This window comes from Budorcas taxicolor, chromosome 5 (genome assembly GCF_023091745.1).
Source record: "Budorcas taxicolor isolate Tak-1 chromosome 5, Takin1.1, whole genome shotgun sequence".
Classification (NCBI taxonomy): Eukaryota; Metazoa; Chordata; class Mammalia; order Artiodactyla; family Bovidae; genus Budorcas; species Budorcas taxicolor.
Window position 1 is genome coordinate 67,596,440 of NC_068914.1, and position 26,946 is coordinate 67,623,385.

The following is a 26,946-nucleotide window of genomic DNA, read 5'->3' on the forward strand; positions in this document are numbered from 1 at the left end:
ATGCCCATTTGGGTTCAAATCAATCCTTTAATGAATGTCTATAAACAAGTTTATTGGTTTTTACGACATAATTCACTATACCTTAAGATCCTGCCTTGTGGCAAGTAGTTCAGATTCCTTCCCATAGAAATCAGACTGAAGCTGTTTCAGATCTTCCTGACTTTTTTCACAGGTGTTTTGTAACACTGACATTTTTTGTTTCTCTGCTGCAAGTTCCTGTGCCGCTTGCACTGACTGGTGCTGTAGTTTATTCTCAAGTTCTGTCTGAAACATACAACAGTTACTTAAACTAGTATGCGTGCCAAAAACAGGTTACAAAGACAGAATGACTTCATCCAATTCTACAGCCTTCTCTCTCCTCACTTCTCCACTTACCGTGTATTCCAACAGCAAATCTTCTATAATGACATTTAAGCTTTGTAAACTTTGCTAATATTGTTTACTCTCCTTTTAAATATCTAATTCCCTCCTTTTTTAACCTTTCAGCATTATAATAATCTTCAAAGACATAGTTCAAATGCTAGCTCCTCTAGAAAACAAGTCAAAATTCCCACGGAGTTCTAATTTTTCCTCACTCTCCTTTTTATTACAGTTTTCTTTAGGTATCTGCTTCCTCATTAAATTATACAGGCTGTGAGAACAGGGGCCATAGCCTATTCATGTGTTCCCACATCAGGTTTCCTAGCACAGGAACTGATGACTTACAGCCTTGCTGAATCCTTTATTTGCGACTCAATCACATTAAAAACTGTAGGTATATGTATTCTTTTTCCTATTTCACTGTGGCCCAGGGAAAAATTTCTATAGACCATCACTGTACGGTCAACCATGCACACTGACACTCCTCGATCATAGTCAGCTATACTTATATATAACACCAACAATTATTTAGCTTCTACATGGCACTGGGCACACTACTGGGTACTTTAAATACATTATCTCAGTCTTTACAACTCCATGACCTCGTTTTCTTTAAGCTCAAAAGATGGATCCCTTTCCTGTGACTATAAACCTGATGTGTGTTACATAGAATTTGAATTCAGATTTACCTGGCTCTAAAATGTATCTTCTTTCCCCACTACTCCTCAATAAAATCAAATTATTATTGCCTTTCAATGATTCTCTAGGTACTCCAAATTCCAAGTCTAATTTACAGAGACTGCCTATCCACTCAATACTCCCCCAAAATGTCTTCCCTGAGTTAAAGGTGTTCCTTTTTCTAGCATCTATATACTAATACAAAGTAACTACTGCTATGAATATTTGTGACTCCCAAAAATTCAAGTTGAAGCCTAGATCAAATGTGATGGCATTTGCATGTAGGGGTCTTTGGCAGTAATTAAGGTAGAGCCCTCATGAATGGGATTAGTGGCCTTACAAGAAGAAATGCAATCTCTCAGTCATATAAGGATACAACAAGAAGACAGCTGTCTACAAGCCAGAAAGTGGGCCCTCACCAGACACTCAATATGCCAGGTGCCTTGATCTTCAACTCTCCAGTCTCCAGAACTATGAGAAATAGATGCTTATTATTTAAGCCATCTAGTCCGTGGTATTTTCATTATAACAGTCCCACACAAGACAACTACCAATAAAAGCATTTCCTCTAAATCTCAAAATCCTTAAGATGTTATTTAATGTGCTGTCGCTCAGTTGTGTCCGACTTTGCAACCTCACGGACTGCAGCCCACCAGGCTCCTCCATCCACGAGGATTCTCCAGACAAGAATACTGGAGTGGGTTGCCATGTCCTCCCCTCCAGGGGATCTTTCCACCCACACTGCAGGCGCATTCTTTACCGACTGAACCACCATTTAATAAAGCCATGCACAGTATTGGCAAAATACATTAATTATAAATCTGGAAGCAATCTTACTATAATAATTAAATAAAAAAGAAAATGTACTAAAAATAGTTGTTGGCTTTTTTTTAAAATTTACTAAATCATGATAAAAAAATGAAGATCTAAGGAAAACTTGAATATGAGGCTACTAGATTTGGGGGGAAAAATGACCTCAAGATGCCAAATCATAGAACAAAATACACACTGTGATAATTACATCCTGATGTATGATTATATATATGATAACACACATAAAAAAAGGATAGACAAATCTGTCTACTCTTGTTTGTGTTATAAGAAAATTACTCTTTTGTAAAGTGGCCATAATAATCATTATAAAAAGTGATCAACATAAAATATGTATCTGTGGGTTTCTTTTTTCCCTCTAGTAATGTGACAAGCCAACTATTAATATCATGATATACTTTGTTTCACATGCTAGGGATATTATATCTTTCTTCTCCCTAGATGAATTAATATGCACATATCAACACTGGGAAAAACCTCCTTTTGTTCAAATATTAAGCTCAATCCACTTTTATCAACTCTTGTTCTGGACAAGTATTAAAACATACTTAAGAATGAAAGACAGATGTTTAATAATAAATTAGCATAGGTTTGGAAACAAACCATTATGATACAAGTTAAAAAAACTATATGAAACCTATACTACTGAATATTTAAGTATCTGTGATTTTTATTCTTGGTTATTTCCATTAATAAGAATAACATTTTTCAACTCCTTAAAACTTTCTAATACACTATAAATGGTGTATGAATTATTCTCCTAACGTTGTTAGTTACATGTTATTTTACAAAAAGGCAGTTTTAGGTCTATCAGACAAATGATTAGTGCTAAGATTTTAAATAAGTGTCTAACAACATGGTTATAGGGAATGGCAATCTAGACAGATATTTAATCATATAATTAAGTGCATTATACTTTTAAAGAAAATTTGGGCACATATGTAAAATTTTCTTTGTTGCAACTCATTTGTGTTAACTATCATATGGTTATTTTAACTTCAAAGTTTTTCTTCCCATAAAAAGTAAACAAATATCATATCATTACCTTCTGTGAAACAGCAATTTTAACTTCTCCTTGGAGTGTTTCAATTTGCTTTCTCTTCTGTTCAGTCAAATGCTTTAGCTCATTTATGTTACTCTGAAGCTGTTGTTCTTCTTTTTCCTTTTGTTTTAAGCTATTCTGGGCCTGTATGACTTGTCCCTGCATGGAACTGAGCTCCAACTTCAACTGATGAGAAGTCTAAAAGAAGATACAATCTATTCAGCATTCATTTCTCCACTCAGCACACATTTATTGAGTACCTATTAAGCACTACTCTAAGCAGAAACTACTGAGTCTGTTGATACAAATATTCAGTAGTAAACCAAAACGAAAAATCCCTGCCCTCATGGAGCTTCCATAACTGACACTATTCACTACTGGATCAGACTATGGACTGATCGCTATTTGTTTAATCTTGCCTTCCTTTTCAACTTATACATTGAGATACAGCTTGCAAAGGCACAGGATTGGTATTCTCTTATATCATAGAAAAGGGAAAATCAACCATCTTTAGATTGCTGAAATGTCTACTGTCTTGAATATTCTCAAAATGCTAACTGAATTCCCTGGTGGCCCAGTGGTCAGGACTCAGCACTTTCACTGCCAGGCCTGGGTTCAAGATCCCTGCAAGCAGCACACTGGGGCCAAAAAAGTAAAATAAAAATTTAAAAATGCTAACTGAGTCTGCTAGCCAAAGTGAATCAGAAAGGACAACTTCATATTAACTATGATAAAACCAAAATAACTTTGGCAAACATCTTTAATATCTAAGCCACACAATCATGTCCTCATTTAGAGCTCTGAGGCATATTTTGCTACTACCTGTTTTCATAATTTATTAGGATACATTTCTGTTCAAAATTAATTATCATATAGAAGTCACACTGAGGTCCTTCTGTGGCCAAGGTGAACTAAACTAAGTCTCATCCTTCCAACCAAAGTCGTATTTTCATGTTTTATGCATATTTCATTAAAGACCTATTGTGAGCAATTGACCACTCAAAGTTAATTTTGCAAAGTTTCAGTGCTATGTATATGGATGTTTCAGCTTATCGCCAATACAAAGGGAAATATTTCATGCAAAACAGGAGTCAAGTAGTGTTGACAATACTGATGATTGTTATGATAACCAATGATAAAGTAATAGCTAACCCCTGACCATTTATTTGGTTACAATTTGTATTCTAAGCACTCTGATATGCATTAACCCATTTATTTCTCACAGTAATGCTATGACACAGATTCTACTATCAGCCCCATCTTACCGCTGAGGAAACTGGAGCACAGAGAGATGAGTCATCTGCCTGAGAGAAGTCAAGACAGCATAGCTAATAACTGGCACAGTTAGGATATAAATTTGGACAATCTGGATTTACAGCCTGGGCACTAAATCACCATAATTTTGCCACTGTGACTGGCATATACAGCACAGATGTCTTCTTTCAACCAACAGCCAGAACATAATCACACTGAAGACTTGTTGGGATGATGCTTTGCTGCTTTATCAAATCAGACCTCTAGAAAGCTACATGCCTAGACTCTAGCTGCTAGAGGTTATGTCTTCAGAGAATAATAATAATATATATTATATCCATTTATTTACTCATTTGTTTTGATGGAGAACAATAGAAGCATTAACCACAGAACAATCACTTAATTGTGATTATTATATAACAATATAAACTTAATTGTGATTATATAACAATCACTTGTTATATAGCCATTATCAAATATTCCATTAACATAAATGTCAAATAAAGAGTACTTAAATGTCATTTCTATGGAAAATCTATGAAGACTGTTTTTTATCCATACTAATGCTCCTTAACTTTGATAATTAAATAACTCTAGTTATTTATTATTATTTTATTATTATAATCCTTTATTTTGGGCATTTTATTATAATTTAGCTTAAATCTTTTTAGCAGTTGGTAGAACACAAAGGAAATAAACCCTTTGACTTAAGAATCTACTGTGAAAATATTTTGAAAATATAAAACCTTATTATGCTTTACATATTTCTGTTATAGAAAATCTTACCTCCTTTTCTTTTTCAAGTGACTTTTTCATTTCATTCTGTTCCTTGTGCAGGCTTTCTGTCTGTACTTGAAGCTGATGTTTTAATTCTTTGCAGGTTTTCTCCTAAAAAAGTGGAAACTACATTATGCAGAAAATATTTGTAGTAAATTTAAGAATTTAGGTTTATAAGCTTAGTAAGATCCACAAAAGGAAATAAACTAGAATCATTGATGATTTAAGATGGGATAGAATCATTCATGTCAGTAATAAAAACAGGCAAATATTATAGCAGTAAATGGGGAGAGAGGCTAAGAGTTTCTATTATCAACCAATAGTCACAATAAATACTTTCAATAATATTTAGACAAGATTTTAGAATACTTTTGGAAACCACATTTTTATGTTACACAATTAACTAACTTATGCTATTTTAAAAGTAGAATAATGGGCTTCAAAAAAATGGAGGGAAATTTTTTAAAGTATGGAAACAATAAAATAATCCCATATAACTTAAGAGGGAAGATATACAGATATTTTTTCCAAACAGAACATAAAAGTAACATATGAAAATCATGCTTTTCATGCTCCTCAACACTTTCACTGACTTTCATACTAAGAACAAAAGAATTTTACTTTTGCTGTTATTCCATGTTATTCGGGGTTAAAATATTTCTGAAGATACATTGCCCTATAAGTATTTCCTGAGACTCAAGATGTTTTTCTCTATAGTTTAAATATTGTTTACAATATCTCTAAGACATGGTATTATCTAGAGTTTTAGAAAATTGAATAAAGAATCAGAAAGTTTATAGCACCAGAGTTAGAAGTCATTAAGATCTTTCTGGTCTTCTTTCTTTTTTTTTACAGTCAGGTGAAAAACATTTCAATTAGTAGCTATATTCTCTGCAGACGTGTCCCAAAGGACAAACGTGCTGCAGTCCTCCCCAAATCTAGCATCGGGTCCTCAACAGAGAAAGAATATAGATTCAACTGAAAACTTTCTGGGCCACTGGAAAATTATACACACAAGCACCAATATCTTTTTCTCAGGTTAAGTAATCTCCACTCCTTTTCTCATAACAACACTTAAGATCATTTAAACGCAAGGTGACAAATCAACAGTGAATTAAGCAGAAAAGGCAGCATGTTTTAAATAAAAATCATTTCTACCTAAGAAAATAAACATAAACAACTAACCAGATCTAATATAACAGCTTTTCCCTTCTGATTTTCTTTTTCAAATTCACTTTTGGAGTTCTTCAAAGAATCAGAAACTTTTGATAATTTCTCTTTTGTTGCAGAAAGCTCTGCTACTAGAGATTCTTTCTCCATCTTCACTTTTTGTAGTTCTGTTACGGCTGTTTGAATCCTGTCATTCAGTTCCTTGTGCTGCATCTTTGCATCTTGATTTAAATTTTCAATTTCTTGTTTAAGGATTGTTTTTTCTTCTTCTTGCTTGGTAAGCATTTGCTTAGTATTTTCAAGCGCTTCAGATTTCTTCTGTAGATCCAACTTTGTATTATATACTCTAAATATTTAAGAAACAATTTCTTTAATAATGCATAATTTGTCATTTCTAATCTACCATTCACATTAATAAATTGAATTAAAACTTTCTTCTGTAGTTAAGAAGTAAAACTAATAATTTAATGTCATAAAGCCACACAAACAAAAAATGCCTTAGAACATCTGATCTGGTCATTTAAGAGATGAGGATGGTTTTCTTCAAGTCAAATAAATTAGTGGTAAAGCCAAGACCATCCAAACCCATGACTTAATCCAGTCTTATCTAACCACAGTGTATCCCCAAAGAAACCTGGGCATACAGCAAACCATCTAGTCTTTGACAGCCGGAAATACTGTTCCATGTATCCTAAAGAACTGATTTATTATGTTGCCCCCAAGGACAAAGAAATTTGCCTCTTTACTTGAAAAAATTAAACACACTGGGTGTTTGACAGGTCCTAAACTTCAAAACACATAAGATAACCAGGAAAAATGAAAAGTGTCAGTCACTCAGTTCTGTCTGAGTCCTTGCAACCCCATGCACTGTAGCCTGCCAGGCTCCTCTGTCCATAGGATTTGCCAGACAAGAATTCTGGAATAGGTTGCCATTTCCTTCTCCAGGGGATCTTCCTGACCCAGGGATCGAATTTAGGTCTCCTGTATTGCAGCCAGATTTTTTTACTGTCTGAGCCTCCAGGGAAGCTCAATCAGGAAAATCTTTCTAACTCATTTCCTCAACTTTTCCGTTTTTTTAAAAATTGAAGTATAGTTGATTTATAGTATCATGTTAGTTTCAGATTCTTAAAATTTCTTAATTCATTCAGGTGTAGAAAAATTATTTTAGGGAACAAATGATAACAAGTTTAAGCAAACATGGATGAAAGACAAAAGATTTACTTTAATCCTAGAGCCTAGCAGATTATGTTAAGAGACTTATCATTTGTCCTCTAACATAAATTTTCTACACCTGAATGAATTAAAAGAAGTTTCAAGAACCTGAAACTAACATGACACTACTATACTTCAATTTTTTATAAAACAGAAAAGTTGCAAGAATGAGGAAATGGGGGGAATGGATACATGTATATGTACAGCTGAGTCCCTTCACATTTTTTTGTTAATCCAGCTATACCCCAATATAAAATAAAAAGTTTTAAAAAAAACTAAAAAAAATAAAGAAATGAAGATATTGCTTAAGAAAGTTAAAGACTTTGTTTTCATAAAATGAATAAAATTATGCATATTATATAGCAAAAGAAAAGCACACATTAGAGATTAATCATTTTTTAAAATGAAAATAAAACCAGGTACAAAGTAATATTTCTAGAATGTATACTATTTCCAATGTACTTTATTATAAATTCAATATATTAAGGAAAGGTTATTAAAAGATGTACCAGCCACATAATTGAAGTTGGGTATTAATATCAAAACTGCATATATACCTTGAAATTTTCTAACTTTTAGCCCCAGAAACTTACTTTTACTTTCAAAAAAAGTAGCTAAAACATATGAAGTACATTCACAGGATCCTGTACCTCACTGATATTTAAAGGTCTAGACAGAAAAGCTGTTGTACGAATATTACTTGACCATTTTAATATAGTTAAAATCCCTGTTAAACAAGCCTAAAATTGGAACTTGATATATTTACTATGCTACTTAACTTTCCTGTAAATAATTATTATAAAATCATAAGACTGTGAATCAAAGAAGGCCTAAAGAAATAAAGGTTTGCATAGTGATGGTAAAACTTATTTTTTTAAAAGGCCACTAAAGGAAGTAATAAATTAATCCATAACCTGAGAAATCTTAACACTCCTTTCTCAAAAACTGATAGAAACCACCAGAGAAAACAGTGGCACAGATACAGAGGATCAGAACAATATCAACCACCTTAACCTAACTGATATTTACAGAACACTTTACCCAACAAAACACAGATGTGCACAAGGAAACTTAACCAAGATAAACCATACACTGTGCCATAAATAAGAGAGTTTGAAATGTCAGAATTTTACTGAGTATGTTCTATAACCACAATGGAATTAAATTAGAAACCAGTATCTAGAAAAACCCTGAATAGTTGAAAAGTAAACAGTATACTTCTAAGTAACCCACAGATCAAAAAAAAAAAAAAATCACAAAGGATATTTGAAAACAAACTGCAGAGTAATGAAAATATAAGATGGAAACTGGAGAGAAAGAGCTGCATGCAGTATAGGTGGTCCTTGGGAAAGGGGAGCCCTGTACCCCATTATTTGGGCTGAGTCCTGTGACCAGGGGTGGGGTATAGTCAAATCTCAGATATGTTTGCCCAGTCCTCCTTTCTTAGTACTCTAAAAGTGCAGGACCCCATATAAAAGATGTCTGCATAAAAGGTAAAGGCAAAATTTAAAAAAAAAAATCCTTACTAGAAACGGAAAGTTCCCACTGTAAAGAACTACTGGGCCCAAAGGGGCCTCAGAAAAGAGAACAAGTACCACCACCTCAAAGGTCATCTTTACAGTCACATGACTGGGTTTTTAGAGGTGACGAATCACTTAGTAGGTGATACAAAGGATCAGATGTGGCTTCCGTGGTAGCTCAGTGGTAAAAGAATCCGCCTGCTCGATTCTTGATCCAGGAAGATCCCACGTGCCCCTGAGCAACTAAGCCTGTGTGCCACAAATGTTGCACCAGTGCTCCAGAGCCCAGGAGCTGCAACCGCCAACTAACAAACCTGCGTGCAGCCTACAGTCCGTGCTCCGCAACAAGACAAGCCACCGCAATTAGAAACTCGAGTACTGCAGCTAGAGAGTAACTCCCGCTCGCCGCTCGCCACAGCTAGAGAAAGCCCATGCAGCAATGAACATCCAACAGAGCCAAAATAAATGAATAAAATAAAATTATTAAAAAAAAAAAAAAGCATCAGATGTACTCCCAAATACTTAGGCACTGGAAATTACATATGTTACAAGTCACAAGAAATGCCATTTGAGGCACAAAATGCATCTGGACATTCACAGTATCAGGACCCAATTTACTAGACATGAAAATAAAAATGTGTTGTCACCACTCCCAAAATAAAGATGAAACCATGAAGGTGCAAAACAACTTAATTATCATCAACTTTGATGGATTTTAATTTCATTTCCCTGAAAGGCACCTTTCCCAGGCTATCAACCTCCATCTTTACTACTGACAGTCAAAAACCCTCACCCTCTTGACAGAGATCTAGTCTGTCAACTCCATATTTGGCCTTTAAAGACAAAGTCTACTGAAATGTGAATGGATACAAGCCATCCAAATGGGATGGTTAAATAAACCAAATTGTGATGGCTTTATTTTTCATTCACATTAATATCAGCAATTTACAAGGTAAATCTTTAACACTGTAATAGAAAAATTGAAATCTTGTGAAAATTTTAATACTTAGTTTATAATCCTCTCCCATAAGTAGTTTAGCTTACGTTTCTTTCTCCATTTCAAGTTGTTTACTCAATTCTGTGGCTCGAAGCTCTAAATCTGTGTTCAGCTGTCTCTGTTGTTGTAGACCCTGCAAAGCTTGCTCCTTGCTTGCTTTAACTTCAAGCATATCAGCTTCTAGTTTCTATGTCAGAAATATAAAACCATTTTAATGTCAACAATTATCTATTAAACATTACAATATTAGTTTATACTCAAACTAATGTTAACAAACAAAGATACTTGTGTTAATAACAAAAAACACATTCTAAACTCATTGTTGAATAAAGGAGCCATTTACCTTGAAATCTTTCAGAAGATCTAGTAGCAGACTTTATGTATGAGAGACAGTCACTAAGTTTTAACTTTTAAAATGAACTGAATAAGAGAATAAACTTAATTATATTTATTACCTGAATAAGTTATTAACTCAAGTATGAAAAAACAAAGGTCCAATTAAACTTTATAATCTTTTATATTCAGTTAACAACACTGATATAACTATAAATATTCAAAACTAAAATGGAGTTGTCATGTCATCCTTCTCATTAATACCTCTTGACCATAAATATAAAGCCAATTAAGCTCGGATTTGGCATCTATAACCTCTTTGTTTAGAGATTGTTATTCTTCACAGTGTGGCTTCTATCTCATATATATACATATAACTGTATTTTTATAAATTTACAAAATCAAATTGTTGAATATATAGTTTGAATGTCTATAAGCAATGCATTTTCTTAATAACTATAACTGGGAAAGGAGTACCACAGGTTGTATATTGTCACTCTGTTTATTTAACTTATTTGCAGAATACATCATACAAAATGCCAAGCTGGATGAATCACAAGCTGCAATCAAGATTGCTGGGAGAAATATCAACAACCTCAGATATGAGGATGGTATCACTCTAACTGCAGAAAGTGAAGAGGAACTAAATAGCCTCTTGATGAAGGTAAAAGAGAAGAGTGAAAAAGCTGGCTTAAAACTCAACATTCAGAAAACCAAGATCATGGCATCTAGTTCCATCACTGCATGGCAAATAGAAGGGGAAAAAGTGGAAGCAGTGATAGATTTTATTTTCTTGGGCTCCAAAATCACTACAGACAATGACTGCAGCCATGAAATTCAAAGATGCTTGCTCGTTGGAAGGAAAGCTATACAAACCTAGACAGTGTAAAAAGCAGAGAAATCACTTTGCCGACAAAGGTCCATATAGTCAAAGCTATGGTTTTTCCAGCAGTCACGTATGTATGTGAAAAGCTGGATGATGTAGAAGGCTGAGTGCCAGAGAATTGATGCTTTCAAATTATGGTGCTGGAGAAGACTCTTCAGAGTCCCTTGGACTGCAAGGATATCAAACCAGGCAATCCTAAAGTAAATCAACCCTGAACATTCATTGGAAGGACTGATGCTGAAGTTCCAATACTTTAGCCACCTGATATGTAAAGCTGACTCACTGGAAAAGACCCTAATGCTGGGAAAGACTGTAGGCAAAAGGAGAAGGGGCGGCAGAGGATGAGATGGATAGATAGCACCGGATATCAATTTGAGCAAACTCCAGGAGATAAGTGAAGGACAGAGGAGCCGGGTATGTTGCAGTCCCTGGGGTTGCAGAGAGTTGGACATGTCTTAGTGACTAAACGACAACAACAAAAAGATACTCAAACAGAATTCTCATTACATGCCCTTCAACTAAAAACAAATAGACAAAAAAAATCTTTCTGTTCTTTTCAACCATTATACCATGTAATTTGTCATACTATTATTACTGACCATAAAGAAAAGGGAACCCATAAATAGAACTGTAAATGTAATTTTCTTCTTCTATGCACATGTATACATACACACAGCCCACGATTCTACAACTGTACAGAAGTGCTTCATCTGACTGTGACAGTGTAAATTTCACATACAGTAACTTGAGAAGTTTGTTTAACTTATAGTAGTTCTCATTCAAAGAGCAAAGGACTCAGGTCAAATCCTTCTCTAATATATGTAGTTATTTAATTTCTTTAATATAAATCAACACTTTCACTTGAAGTTGAGTTAAAGAAAAACAGTTTACCATAGTGAAAATTTTAATAACATTAATCAGAAATAAAATCCAAAGGGTATAAATGTAACTGCTATTTGCAAAGCCATCCATTAGTGAAGAAATTAAAAGTAAAGGTGGAATTCAAAATTTAGACATGAAAAATCACAAATAATTTCTAAATCACAACCTGACCTTCACCTGCAGATTTAAAACCTTGGATTCCTTCTAGATCCTCGACTTCCATTGCTCTAGCAATAGAAAGTATGGCTAGTTTTTCATACAAACCTTGATTTGACCTTCCAATTCTTCAGTTTTCTGTTCTAAAGACAGATTCTTCTCTTTACATGCTTTAAGATGACTGTCCAGCTGACTGCAATGCTCTTGCTTCTCCTGCAACTTTGCAGTGACCTGATCCAACTGAGTAGTGATCTTATTTAACTCCTACAGAAAGTACAATTAAAAGGTTTGCTTTGCTGTAGTGCCCAAATGTTTGCTCAAAGTAAAGCAGAAAACTCTTTAATAAAGTATTTTGAGAAAGACCATAAATAAGCCTAATAATATATATGAGATTACATTTACCCATCAACATAAAGGACCTGAACTGAAGTTGTACACACTCTGAGATACTATGTTTATACACATAATAGCTCAATAACTTTTTCTAGGAAGACTTATTTTAGAAGCCAAAAGATACAACAGGATATTAAGTAGGCTAATAACAAAGTAACGCTTTTATACTATAAATATTTTCAATGTTCAAGATACCATTTTTTATAATATTTTTAATTACATTGATTACATTATAATACTTGTTCAATTGATTTGGAATATCTAATTGCAGAGCAAAAAAAAAATAAAGATTATTAGGAAATCCACTGCCCATAGATACTATTAATGTTTTGATAACTTTCCTTCTAGACTTTTCTGTATGTTAGGTTCTATTTCTTTATTTCTATTTTTCAGATAAAGGATATCAGTTTACATACAGTGTTACTGTAACTTCCTTTGTTTTACAATAAAGCATCATAAAACTGTGACATTATCTTCCGAACTATCGTTATACATGACTGCATAAATTTCTATTGTATTCATATAGATCATTATTTAGCCAAATACCCTCGGCTGTATTCTTGGATTGCTATAAACCTTTCCAACAGATATGCAAACATCATCCTTAAAACGATGATTATTTCCCTAGGGTAAAGGACTAAAAGTGAGATTAAGAATATGAAAAATCTTAAAGGTCTTAAATACACTGCCTACCAGCTTTCCCTATTACCATCAAAAGGCTGAACTGCAAGCAACGTGTGGAAGTGACTTGTTCTTCTGTACCATCTCTAGCCTTTCCAGTGTTAAACACATGCACCCAAACACTTTATCTTAATAAGGGTATATTACTGTCTTAATTTGCAATTAATTCTTAATGAATATGAAGATTTCCTAATATAGTTTTGATCTTTTACTTCTTTTGGTAGATTCATTTATTTCTTATGTAAAAATGTTTTAAACAAAAATATCAATCTTTCATCAGACATATTTCAGAAAATGTTCTATTATTTTGCTACTTACTTTAGAATTTTGCTAGTAATATTTTGCAAATAAAAATTTCAACTTTTATGTGGTTACTCTTATACATACTTTTTCCATTATACTTTCTGGCACTGACCTAGTACTTAGAAAATACATTATAGATGTGTTTAGCAATAATGTAAAAACCTAGTTGTAGAACAACATACATAGTGATACCATCTGTATAAAACAAAAAGACCTGTATGTGTACACACATACACACACATATTTTTTCTTCAATGTTTACAGAAGTCTGGAAGGATATATACCAAACTTAAAAGCAAAATTTCCATGTAAGGAGAAAAATGGATTGCAGTTAAAGGTAAATATAGAGAAAGGTTTCATTAACTTGATATATACTACTATATTATTAATAAAACTTTTTGGATCAACAACCAGTATTGCTTCTCAAGTAAAAAGTAAATTTTTAAAATTCCTACCTGGTCAAAGGTAAGAAAACTCTACCAGCATTTTAACTTTGGATTCTGAAGTAGGAAGCTTTTTCCTATCAGAAGTGTTGAGAAGAGTAACTGGTATTCTTCCTAGCCCCACTTTTACTCCTACCCCCAGGAAAAGAGTAGTAACTCTTATAATTGAAATGGAATACATGCTGCTCTTTTCCTGCCAAGAGGCAAGTATACCTGGGTCACCGCCTGACTGTCCACTTAAAACAGGTGTGAAGTCTCTCTTTCCCAGTCATTGCCACTTAATAGGATGAAGAAACAATTCAAAAATTAGGAGTAAATATTTCATCACACCAAGGTCTCTATTATGGGAGAAAGACAGTATTAAGAAGCTCAACCACAACTGCACAAGTTGAACTTTATCAAGAACATAAATAACATACTTCTCTTTTTTTGGCTGCACCTCATAGTTTGCAGGATTATGAGTTCCCCAAGCAGGGACTGAACCCGGGCCACCATAACGAAAGCACCAAGTCTTAACCACTCACTGCCAGGGAATTCCCAAAGATTATATTTTATCTCCATCTGTCTAACTCCTGCATATTCCACTCACTGGTTCTGAACTCAAGGAGAAATTAAGGAGAATAAGCAAGTCAATCACAATATTATATTAAAGTATAATTTTCACATATTTTTCCAGTTAATTTATCTACCAAAACATTAGTTTATGATAGGAAACTGCATCAAGTTCTCCTACCTGCTGTTTATCTTGTAATGCATTTTGGGCTGTGTCCAAATGATTCTGAAGATCTGCTCTTTGAGCAGTTTTTGCTGCTTCTGCTGATAGCAATAATTCAGTTTTGGCTTTAACCTGTAACAAAATTTACAACTCATTTAATTTGTATTTAGTTCTTGGTTTCTGCTTGATGAGTGTAAAGTACTTTTCTCATTAATTTTTAAAATGAAATCTTTCAGCAGAAAACAAAAATTTAGACATTAAAAAATAAGTACGTGATAATCCCTCAAACAGGAATAAATAGGGGAAAATACTCCTAATAATGTTCTGCTGCTGCTGCTAAGTCACATCAGTCATGCCCGACTCAGTGTGACCCCATAGACGGCACCCAACAGGCTCCTCTGTCCCTGGGATTCTCCAGGCAAGAACACTAGAGTGGGTTGCCATTTCCTTCTCCAATGCATGAAAGTGAAAAGTGAAGTTGCTCAGTCGTGTCCGACTCTTAGCAACCCCATGGACTGAAGCCTACCGTGCTCCTCCGTCCATAGGATTCTCCAGGCAAGAGTACTGGAGTGGGTTGCCATTGCCTTCTCCAATGTAAAAAATGTCCCTATAGAACACCAAAACACTTTCTCTCTTAAATTGGACATCCACATATTGAATTATCTGTAACTCATCTAATAAGTTTTAAAAATAAAGGTGTATCCTCTTTTTTCCAAATTCTTATACTTGTTATTGTATTATTTCTGGTCTTAATGGAATTATTCTCCTAAAATAAAGAAAATTAAGGCTTAGAAATGTTTCTAAAACTTTCTCTACTGTAGTCTGGAATAAAAACACAATGATGAGTATGGAGAAAGAAATATATCTTAATTCCCACCCCGTGACTGACTCACTGAGCAAGGCTTCCATGTTGGCCTCTGAAAGAAAACATATTAAAATACATAATTGTACTATATATTTTTTGGCTGCACATGCAGCTTGAGGGATTTTAGTTTCCCAACCAGGGATTGAATCTGGGCCTCAACAGTGAAAGCATCAAGTCCTAACCACTGGACCACGAGGGAATCCCCTAAAGTTTTGAGTGTTTTTTTTTTTTTTAATTAAATCAAACATTTAAAGTAAAATTTAAAAACCAAAGTCAAAATAAATTCAAACATCATCAGAAATCTAATGGTATAATAACAAACTACTTTGAACTTCAAAAACAGTAGTAAGGGCCTCATGGAAAAAGAGAAAAGTAAAAAACTCTGGTAGGGAGAAAGGCAAACAGGAAAGCTCAACAAACTGTCCACATACAACTTTAATTCCTATTTCTATTTTTTCAGTTAATAAGTAAGGCAGGGGATGGAGAGGCAGAGAGAAAAACAATTTAAGTGTGATAGCTTAAAACTGGTGTTTTATCCATACAAACAAGTTGCACAATGCAATATTACCTGTATATCAAGCTGGGAAACCTTCTCCTTGCTTTCATTTAACTGACTATTTAATTCACTGACGCTGGATTCTAGGGAAAGGACACGGTCTTGTGCAGCTCTAAGATGTGCCTTCTGCTCCTGCACCTGGTCATGCAAATTCTCCTGGGCTTGCTTATGGCTTTCTGACTGATTCTTCAGCTTCTCTGTTAGCTGAGTTACCTATCATACAAGCAAGGCTCTAATTACGAAGGTCACAAATGATATAACAAGAATGAAGAAGAAACCCAAATGTAAGTACTATAAGAATGTTAAAATACTCTAGGATAGATTATCTCAACTTTTTTTTTCCAAGAAAAATTATTCACATTTTTCCAAAAATAAATAAATATAACCTCTCAGGATCATAACAACATCAGATTCAGAGATTCTTACCATTTTTAAAACCAACTCTACTGAACTATAATTTAAATGTAATTTATGCAATTCAATTACACAGTTTATGGGGAGTTGATCAATACATGCATTCATTTAACCATCACCACAAACAAGCAAGAAAACCTTATGACTACCCCCAAAAGCTTCTTCATGCACTCAATACCCTCCACTCATCTCTGGCCCCCAGACAATCACAGCTAACTATTAGGAGTTCTTTATATATTCTGGATGTTTCTCAATTGTCAGATATATGTTCTACACCTGTTTTCTTCCAGTCTGTGTCTTAGCTTTTATTTTTGTAATGGTGTCTTTTGAAGAGCATCTGTTTTTAATTTAGGTGAAATCCAACTCATCTGATGTTTCTTTGGGGTACTCTGGTTGAAATTCATGAGTTTCTTGAATCTGTGCTTTCATATTTTTAATCAACTTTACAATTTTTCAGTCATTATTTCTATAAACATTTTTCTTTGACACAAATTATACACACACACACACACACACACATGTATACACCATACACACACAAACATACATATATCCTAGACTACATGTTGCTATCCTACAGGTCACTAAGGCACTCTTCATTTTTCACCCCAGTCTTTTTGTCTCTCTGGGCTTCATTGTGGACAGTTTCAATTACATTGTCTTAATGGTCACTGATATTGTTTTTTCCACTTAATATATTCATTCAGTGAAATTTTCATTTTAGGTCTTTTTTAACCTCTGAAAAGTTCTATTTCTTTGTTTCCACTTCTATTTTTCTTTATATCCATACATTTTAAAAGCCGTGTTAAAGTACTTATCTGATGACTCTATCCTCTATTTCAGGTTTTACTTCCACTGAATCACTTTTCTCTTACTTATAGCTTGTATGTTTTCCACTTTGTGTTATCCAGTAATTTTTTTTTTCTATTTGTTATGACAAGTCTGAAATTTGTTGTCTTCTTTCAAAGAATACCGAATTTTGCTCCAGTAGGCAATTAATATACTTGTGGTTCAGCTGGATCCTTTTCAGGCTCATTCCCATGCTTATGTACACTAGCTTTTAATCTAGGGCTAATTCGGCTTTAATTCTAAAGTGCGACATTACTGGTGTTTCTACTGAATGCCCCCCCCAAGTGTCTTTCTTCTCTGACTGGTTAAGACCTGAATGTTTCCAAGCTCTCTGCTGCTGCTGTCGCTTCAGTTGTGTCCGACTCTGTGCGACCCCACAGACGACAGTCCACAGGCGCCCCCATCCCTGGGATTCTCCAGGCAAGAACACTGGAGGGGGTTGCCATTTCCTACTCCAATGCATGAAAGTGAAAAGTGAAAGTGAAGTCGCTTAGTCGTATCCTACTCTTGGCGACCCCATGAACTGCACCCTTCCAGTCTCCTCCATCCATGAGATTTTCCTGGCAAGAGTACTGGAGCAGGGTGCCATTGCCTTCTCCGAAGCTCTCTGAGTTCTGATCATTTTTAAGCTGCAGCTCCTAAAAACTGTTCATTGTCTGGCCTCATGGTATCTCTCCTTAAGAGTATAAAGCTTAGCATTGAGCTAAAGGTTCAAGCAAATCCCTACAGATTTCTGGACCTTTATCTCTACATTGTGCCTTCCTCTCTGACATTCTGTCTGCAAATTTGAGTTCAATCTCCCTGAATTTCAAATCTCTCATGCTTTAGTTCAGTGAGACCACTGTGCTTTCCTTGGATTCCCTCACCCTGCACCAGTCTGAAAACTGTCTCCAGGTCAAAAGTTGGAATAGTCAAAAGGCTCACTTCACTTGCTTCTCTTCTCTCAGGGATGAAGACCCTGTGCATTTGTTGTACAATGTCTGAAAACTAGTTTTACACAGTTTTTTCCACTTTTCCAGTTGTTTATAGTGGGAGGACTAAAGAGGTATCAGTTATTCCAACATGGCCAGAAGCAGAAGTACATTATTTATTCTTTCTTCAAAATTGTGTACACTTTTCTGATCATGTTTGTATAATAAGCAATGTTAATTTGTATGCAAGTTTCAGCCAAAAACTAAACTGGTAACTAAGGCTAACTTTGAAACCTGGAGGAAAAAACTTGTGTTCTGATACTCGAATTAGAAAACTGAAATGACTTATTCTTTAATACTTTCTCATTTAGATAATTACAATTCCCTTATTGGACAATTCTTTCCAAAAAGTGACTATTTGGTAAGAGACTATTCTTTACAGTCTGAAAATGTATTAAGCTAAATTTTATAAGCTTCATTTAAACTAACATACAGATGTTAGAATAAGGCAACTAGTTGCCAAAATTATTATTAGCTATATATTCCAAAAACATACATCACGAAAATATAGGTAACCACTAAGCCTAGATATTAACCAGTAACACAGTAACAACTAACACTTGATTAGTAGTTCAGTTTATATTGTTACTCACCTTTTTCCAAAATATCACAAAATGCCATGAGGTAACATATTATTAATAACTTTTCAATATGAGCTAACTATACTTTTCAAAGGAGCCAACAAAGTGAAATGATTTTCTCGTGGTCACACAGGTAATAAGTTATATCCTGGGACATGAACTGAGAATTCTCTCATCAAATCATGCTAACTTAGTTTCACTACAATAGCAACCCACCTCTGAGGTAAAAGAAGTATTTGTCAGAAATACAAAATAAATTTAAAAGTACTAAAAATAATAGAATTATTTAGATAAAGCACTTAGTAAGATTTAGAGAGATAAAAGTAAATTTTAGAAACAGAATACACTTGACAAGCTTACTTGTTCTTGTAATGTATGGTTTTTTTCTTGTAATTGGTTAAGAACAGCAGTCTCTCCCTCACCAGCCTGAATTTTTGCATAAAGATCTTCTCTCTCCTTTTCTAGTAAAGAAATATTTTCTTTGCTCTTCTGTAATAAGGCTTCAAGGTTCTGGATCTTCTGGTCCTTATCACCAATTTGACGTAGTACTTGTTCCAAATCATTCTGTAAAGAATTAAAAACTACTGCCTTAAGGATAGAGAACTTAAAAGTTATTCCTCAAACAAAATGGCTGATAATAAATTTTAAGACTCAAACTCTCAGTGTTACATTTTTTTTTTTTACTAATCATTACATTTTAACATGGCAAACTTACATAACTAGAACTACATATTTAACAATAAACCCTACATTACTGATAATAAACTAGAATTTAATAACCAATAAAAACCTTCTTACTACACATTTTTACTCTAATACTCTGGCTTCACCATCTACTACAATTCTTGTTTAATCCATTTTGAGACACATGGGACTCCTCATTATTCCTAATCACACCAAGCACACTTTCACCTTGGAACCTTTGCACTAATCATCTCTTCTACCTGGCACACTTCCCCCAGAAGTCAAATGGCTCATTCCCTCTTCTTCAAATGTTTGCTCAAATGCCACCTTCTCAATCATACCTACCATGATCATTACATTTTAAATTGCAGCCTTTCCCAATATTCCCTCTGGAGAAGGAAATGGCAACCCACTCCAGTATTCTTGCCTGGAGAATCCCATGGGCAGAGGAGCCTGGCGGGTTATAGACCATGGGGTCACAAGAGTCAGACACGACTTAGTGACTAAATCAACCAACCAACCAATACTCCCTCTAGTAAACAGTTTTTCTTTCCATAGCACTTATCTTATAACACACTAAATAATTCACTTGTTTTTCATGTTTATCTGCCTCTACCTTGTCACAAGAATGCAGACTCCAAGAAGGTGAAGATTTTCGTCTGTTTTATCATCAATGTATCCAAGACACACATATTCTAAGATATTTATGGCGTGAACAGAAAAATAAGTGATTGAATTTTAATGCATATACACTCATGAAGGCTCATTTCGACACCCAATTGGACTCTTCTATAGCTACATTAAGGGATCCCTCTTTTTCACTTTACCAAGGGCCTCCATGTTGTACCTACAGTAGCCCACCACACCCAGAACAACACTCATTCATGTTGAGAGCTATCTGAGTCACAGCCTTTGCCTCTGCCTTAATCATTCTAAGAGAGCCGAACGACAGCCAGAGAGCCTCTACTCAGAAAAGGCCCTAGTGAGCCCTTCTGCAAACTTCACAGCAGCCCACACTACCTTGCTGAGACAGAGCCAGCAGCCAGCTGGTACCCTCAACAATGTGTGCCAGCCAACAGTAAAACAGGTGAGATCACTCTCAAACACGCTGCTCATCCTCGAAGTTTCAATCACAAAACAATGAAAAGCAACCTCATCTCTGCTCTCATCCTCTGTTCCTGCCACTAAGACCCCTCTCTGCACAATCCACTAATCTTGTGGAACCACAGCTCCAGGCCTAAGCTTTTTCTAGAACTAACTCTGTTTCCAAACTGAAATTTGGTTCTCCCTGTACAGGTGCCAATTCCCTATCAGCCCTCTCTGATATGTAAGGACTGTTCTACTGGGCAAGCAGAAGAGGTTGACTTTTTCTAGATTTTTTTTTTTCTCACTGCCATTAATCTCTCCCTCAAATAAAAATTTTAAGCTGCTCTAGGAATTATGTATTCATTTTCTATGTCTATGCTGTGTTGCCATCATCTAAAAATCCCTACCTCATTCACTGAAGACTTGAGACCTGATTTAGTCTTTTTCTCAATCCCAGTTTCTGCCAATTTCCTGGGAAATACAAAATACATAGAGAATTAAGAATACAGCTTCAACATTCACAGCATCTTAATTCCTGGACCTTTACTCATTCTACTCCAACACCCATATGCAGGATCTTCTAAATCACCTGAAATTGTTCTAGATAAAAATATGTCAACTCTCCTACTCTGTGAGCACAACTTCCTGTCTTCCAATTTCATGACCTCATTTTTGCTCTTCAAAGAGACATTAACCTCAATTTTCTTCTAGCTTATTTAGTATATACGGAGTTTTTATTCCTGAACCTCACATATGGATATGAACTACCTTAACTATTCTTTCATCTACATTCTCCATTTCCTTTTACCCACAAATTGCCAAAACAGCCACCCCAAAAAAGCCCAATCCTTAGATCAGTGTTGCAATCTGCTTTCTTCATGCCTACATTTCTAAGTAGTATTAGAGCAAAATCACAAAGCTATATAGATTGATGCCACCACAGATTTCTAGACTCCAACCTCTATTACATACTCAGAATCATTTTTTCACTCCTGTCACTGAGTGGAATTTTCGTCCTCAATATACCCCTGAACATCAACTTAAAAGTTTAATCTCTAATAATCTCAGCCTACCTGAAGTTCAACTATTACCATTCCAACTTTATCAAGAGGGGAGGGATTATCTTCAGGAATGGTCTACCATGACTTTTCTTCACCTTACCTATGAATTACATATATAATATAATGAAATAATATATAATGCCAAAACGTGGTCCACTGGAGGGGGGATGGCAAACCACTCCAGTATTCTTGCCATGATAACCCCATGAACTGTATAAAAAAGCAAAAAGATATGACACCAAAAGATGAGTCTCCCTGGTCAGAAGGTGTCAAATATGCTACTGGGGAAGAGCAGAAGACAAGCAGCTGGGCCAAAGCAGACATGATGCTCAGCTGCAGAGGTGTCTGGTGATGAAAGTAAAATGTGATGCTGCAAAGAACAGTATTGCATAGGAAACTGGAATGTTAGGTCCATGAATCAAGGTAAATCGGACATGGACAAGGAGATGGGGAGATGGCAATAGAGTAAACATCAACATCTTAGGAGTAAGTGAACTAAAATGGATGGGAATGGGCAGATTTAATTCAGATGACCATTATTATCTACTACTGTGGGCAAGAATCCCATAGAAGAAATGGGGTAGTGTAGAAGAGTCAGACATGACTGAGAGACTTCACTTTCATTTTTCACTTTCATGCATTGGAGAAGGAAATGGCAACCACTCTAGTATTCTTGCCTGGAGAATCCCAGGGACAGAGGAACCTGTTGGGTACCATCTATGGGGTCACACAGAGTCAGACACAACTGACGTGACTTAGCAGTAGCAGCAGTAGCAGCAGTAGCAGCAGTAGCAGCAGTAGCAGCAGTAGCAGCAGCAGCAGCAGCAGCAGCAAAGGTCCATTAATGGACTGGAACTTGGCAGATCAGAGTTGACGGTGAGAAAGAAAAATATAGAGAGAGAAAGAGACCAGTATTCCCTGGGTTACGTGGAACTCCAATGAAGCCCTAGAACAGGGCTTGTGCCACTCATGAAGGAACAGGGCGCCCTCTTAGGGAGGTCTTGAAAGCCCGGGCAGGAAAGTGAGCTCGACAGGCTTCCACACTCCAGAGAACTAGCCAGAGAGAAAGACAGACACGGGGACCCAGGTTCTGGTGGAACAAGGGTGCTTTAATCATGTTTGTGTGAGTGTATATATAGTTCTACAAAGACTCAAAAAAATAAAGAACAAAAACCAGATGTATATCAACCATCGCCAGGGTAACAACAAGGAACAACAATCGTCATAAGGCCAGAAGACAATCCATATCTTGAGTAAGAGGGTCGCGACTAAAGTTTTTCCTTAGGGTAATAGGTTACTGAAGGAAATCCATGCATGCGTTCCATCCCATGACCTCAGTCCTAGGAACAGCATGCCGCTCTACTCATTCCTGTCTACCAGGAACTGATAAGGACAGAGGGTTCATGAGAAACAGAAAACAACATACAGGAATTCTAAAGTTAAACGTTCCCCAACAGGGTAGCCCTCATAATCAACAAGAGTCTGAAATGCAATACTTGGATGAAAACTCAAAAACAACAGAATGATCTCAGTTCATTTCCAAAGTAAATAATTCAACATCACAGTAATCTAGGTCTATGCCCCAACCACTGATGCCAAAGAAGCTGATCAGGTCTATGAAAACCTACAAGACAGCCTAGAACTACCACCAAAAGATGATGTCCTATTCATTATAGGGGACTGGAATGCAAAAGTAGAAATCAAGAGATACCTGGAGTAACAGGCAAGTTTGGCTTGGAGTACAAAACGAAGCAGGGCAAAGGCTAACAGAATTCTGCCAAGAGAATGCACTGGTGATACCAAATACCCTTTTTCAACAACACAAGAGATGAGTCTACGCATGGACATCACCAGATGGTCAATACCAAAATCAGACTGATTATATTCTTTGCTGCTGAAGATGAAGAAGCTCTATATAGTCAGCAAAAACAAGACCTGGAGCTGACTGTGGCTCAGATCATGAACTTGTTCTAACAAAATTCAGTCTTAAACTAAAGAAAGCAGAGAAAACTACTAGGCACTAGGCCAGCCAGGGAAATCATCCCAAAGAAAAAGAAATGCAAGAAGTAAAGTGGTAGTCTGAGGAAGCTTTACAAATAGCTGAGAAAAGAAGAGAAGTGAAAAGCAAGCGAGAAAGGGAAAAGTATATCCAAATGAATGCAGAGTTCCAGAGAAAAGCAAGGAGAGACAAGGTGCCCTTCTTCAGTACACAATGCTAAGAAACAGAGGAAAACAACAGAAGGCCAAAGACTGCAGATCTCTTCAAGAAAACTGGAGATAGCAAAGCGACACTGCATGCAAAGATGGGTACCATAAAGGACAGAAACAGTAAAAACCAATAGAAGCAGAAGAGATCAAGAACAGATGGCAAGAATACACAGAAGAACTGTACAAAGAAGATTTAATGACCTGGATAACCAAGATGGTGCAAGAACTCACCTAGAGCCTGGAGTGTGAAGTCAAATGGGCCTTGGAAAGCACTACTGCCAATAAAGCTAGTGGAGGTGATGAAATGCTAGCAGGGCCATTTAAAACCTAAAAGATCATATTATTAAAGTGTTGCACTTAATATGTCAGCAAATTTGGAAAACCCAGCAGTGGCCACAGGAACGGAAAAGGTCAATCTTCATCCCAATTCTCAAGTAGGGCAGTACTAAAAATGTTAAAAAAAAAATACCACGCAATTGTGCTCACTTGCCATGCTAGTAAAATTATGCTCAAAATCCTTCAAGCTAGGCTTCAGCAGTATGAAACTTCCACATGTACAAGCTGGGTTCAGAAAAGGCAGAGGAATCAGAAATCAAACTGTCAACATTTGCTAGATCATAGAGAAAGCAAAGGAATTCCAAAAAAATACCATCTACTTCTGTTTCATTGACTATGCTATAAAGACTGTTTGGATTATAACAAACTGTGGAAAACTCCTAAAGAGATGGGAATACCAGACCATCTTGCCTGTCTCCTGAGAAACCTGTATGTGGGTCAAGAAGCAAAAGGGGAAAAGGTGGAAGCAGTGACAAGTTTCCTCTTGTTGGGCTCTAAAAGTACTATGGAGGTTGACTGCAGCCATAAAATTAAGAAGCTTCTTGGAAGGAGAGCTGTGACAAACCTAGACAGCACATTAAAAAGCAAAGACATCAGTTTGCCAATAAAGGTCTGCATAATCAGGGCTACAGTCTTTCCAGTAGTCATGTACGGATGTGAGAGTTAGACCATAAAGAAGACAGAGCGCCAAAGAATTGATGTTTTCAAAGTATGGTGCTGGAGAACACTTTTGAGAAGCCCTTGGACACCAAGGAGATCAACCAGTCAATCCTAAAGGAAATCAACCCTGAATACTATTTGGAAAGACTGATGCTGAAGCTCCAATACTTTGGCCACCTGATGTGGACAGCCGACTCACTGGAAAAGACTCTACTGCTGGTTAAGACTGGAGGTAGAAGGAGAAGAGGGAGACAGAGGATGGATGGATGGCATCACCGATTCAACAGACATGAACTTGGGCAGATTCTGGGAGATGACAAGGGACAGAGAGGCCTGGCATGCTGAAATCCAATGGGTCGCAAAGAGTCGGACACAACTTGGCGACTGAACAACAACATAAATAAAACAGATAACCAACAAGAACCTACTTATAGCACAGGCAACCATACTCAACATTATGCAATAATCTATAAAGGAAAAGACCTTGATAAACCGTATGTGTACATATATATAAACTATATGTGAAATATATTATATGTTATAGATTTTATATATATGTATCTGTGTGTATATATACAGAGAGAGGGAGAAAGAAGGAGAGAACTGAATCACTTTGCTGTACATGTGAAACTAACACTAAGTCAATTATACTCAATAAATAAATGAATAAAACACACACACACGGGCTTCCCAGATAGCTCAGCAGGTAAAGAATCCACCTGCAATGCAGGAGACCCCAGTTCCATTCCTGGGTTGGGAAGATCCCCTGGAGGGCATGACAGCCCACTCCAGTATTCTTGCCTGGAGAATCCCCCATGGACAGAGGAGCCTGGTGGGCTACAGTCATGGGGTTACAAAGAGTTGAACACAACTGAGTGCCCAAGCACAGCACATATATATGCACAGCACATATATATACACACACATATATACACACACACATATATACACCTTTCCTCAGTCTTCCCAAAATATCCTTCAGAGGCTAAGTGTGAATTTACCACCACCCACGGTTATCGGTGACATCACAATGTGTGAATGCCTTATTCCTTCAGTCACCTTCCATTCTCCAGTATCCTCAACTACCCCCAGTCTACTAGCCCCTTTGTCCTAGGCTATAAACATATAAGTATCTCTGGTTTTTAAGGAAGAAACACTTCCTAGATGAAGTTCCACTCCAGTTTCTGCCCAGTCTTTATGTAATTCACATTTAAATTTCCTTCCTTCTTTTTACATATTTCTCTTTATCAGCGTCACCAATGACCTCATGTTGCCAAATCCAAAGGATTCCCAGTCTTCATCTTGTTTGACCTCCCTCCTGCCAGCCAGCCAAGCCAAAATCCCTAGAATCCTCTTTGGTTTCTCTGTTGGTGCCCCGTATCAATCTATCAGTAAATCTGTCAGCCTCACCTTTAAAAGTATATCTAGAATCTGACTAATTTTCACTACTTACACTACTTACACTCTGTTCCAAGCCACACCATTTCTTAATTTTTAAAGTAGTCTTTTAGCTCATTTATTTGTTCCACTCATGTGTCCCTATGGTCTACTCTCAATACAGTAGTCAGAGTAATCCTGTGAAATTATAAGTATCGTCATGCTATTCCACTGCTCAGAACCCTCCAATGACTTCTCATCTCACTCGTAACAAAATCCTTAAAATTACTAATGAAGCTCGACATGTTCTGATCCTTTATGATCTCTACGACTGTGCCCGCTTTATCTCTCTCATCACTCACACCACTCTACTCACTGGCTTCTTGACGTGCCTAAGAACTACTCCTGCCTCAGGGTCTTTTAAAGTATGATGCTCTTCTCTCAGATATCCGCATGGCTCACACCCTCCCTTCCTTTAGATATTTCATCTTTCACAGAGGCCTTCCCTAGCAACCCCATCTAACCGTGCAGTCCACCTCCAGCTCCCCAGGTATCTCCTACTCCGTATCCCTTTTTTCCATACCACTTACCCTTATCTCCATACCACTTACCACATCTAACACACTATATATTTTGCCTATTTACCTTGGTTACTGTTTGTCTTC

General features: G+C 36.2%; 1 protein-coding gene across 1 annotated transcript in view; it reads right to left on the bottom strand.

The window, feature by feature from the left end:
* Window positions 1–26,946, bottom strand: part of EEA1 (early endosome antigen 1) — a 96,740-nt gene that overhangs the window by 11,500 nt on the left and 58,294 nt on the right. The window contains exons 15-23 of the mRNA XM_052640534.1: window positions 19,230–19,433; window positions 16,067–16,267; window positions 14,652–14,765; window positions 12,207–12,362; window positions 9,889–10,028; window positions 6,128–6,458; window positions 4,952–5,053; window positions 2,915–3,109; window positions 82–264 (exon numbers count right to left, since the gene is read on the bottom strand). Coding sequence (XP_052496494.1) covers window positions 82–264; window positions 2,915–3,109; window positions 4,952–5,053; window positions 6,128–6,458; window positions 9,889–10,028; window positions 12,207–12,362; window positions 14,652–14,765; window positions 16,067–16,267; window positions 19,230–19,433 — 1,626 coding nt within the window. The remainder of the gene's footprint in view (window positions 1–81; window positions 265–2,914; window positions 3,110–4,951; window positions 5,054–6,127; window positions 6,459–9,888; window positions 10,029–12,206; window positions 12,363–14,651; window positions 14,766–16,066; window positions 16,268–19,229; window positions 19,434–26,946) is intronic.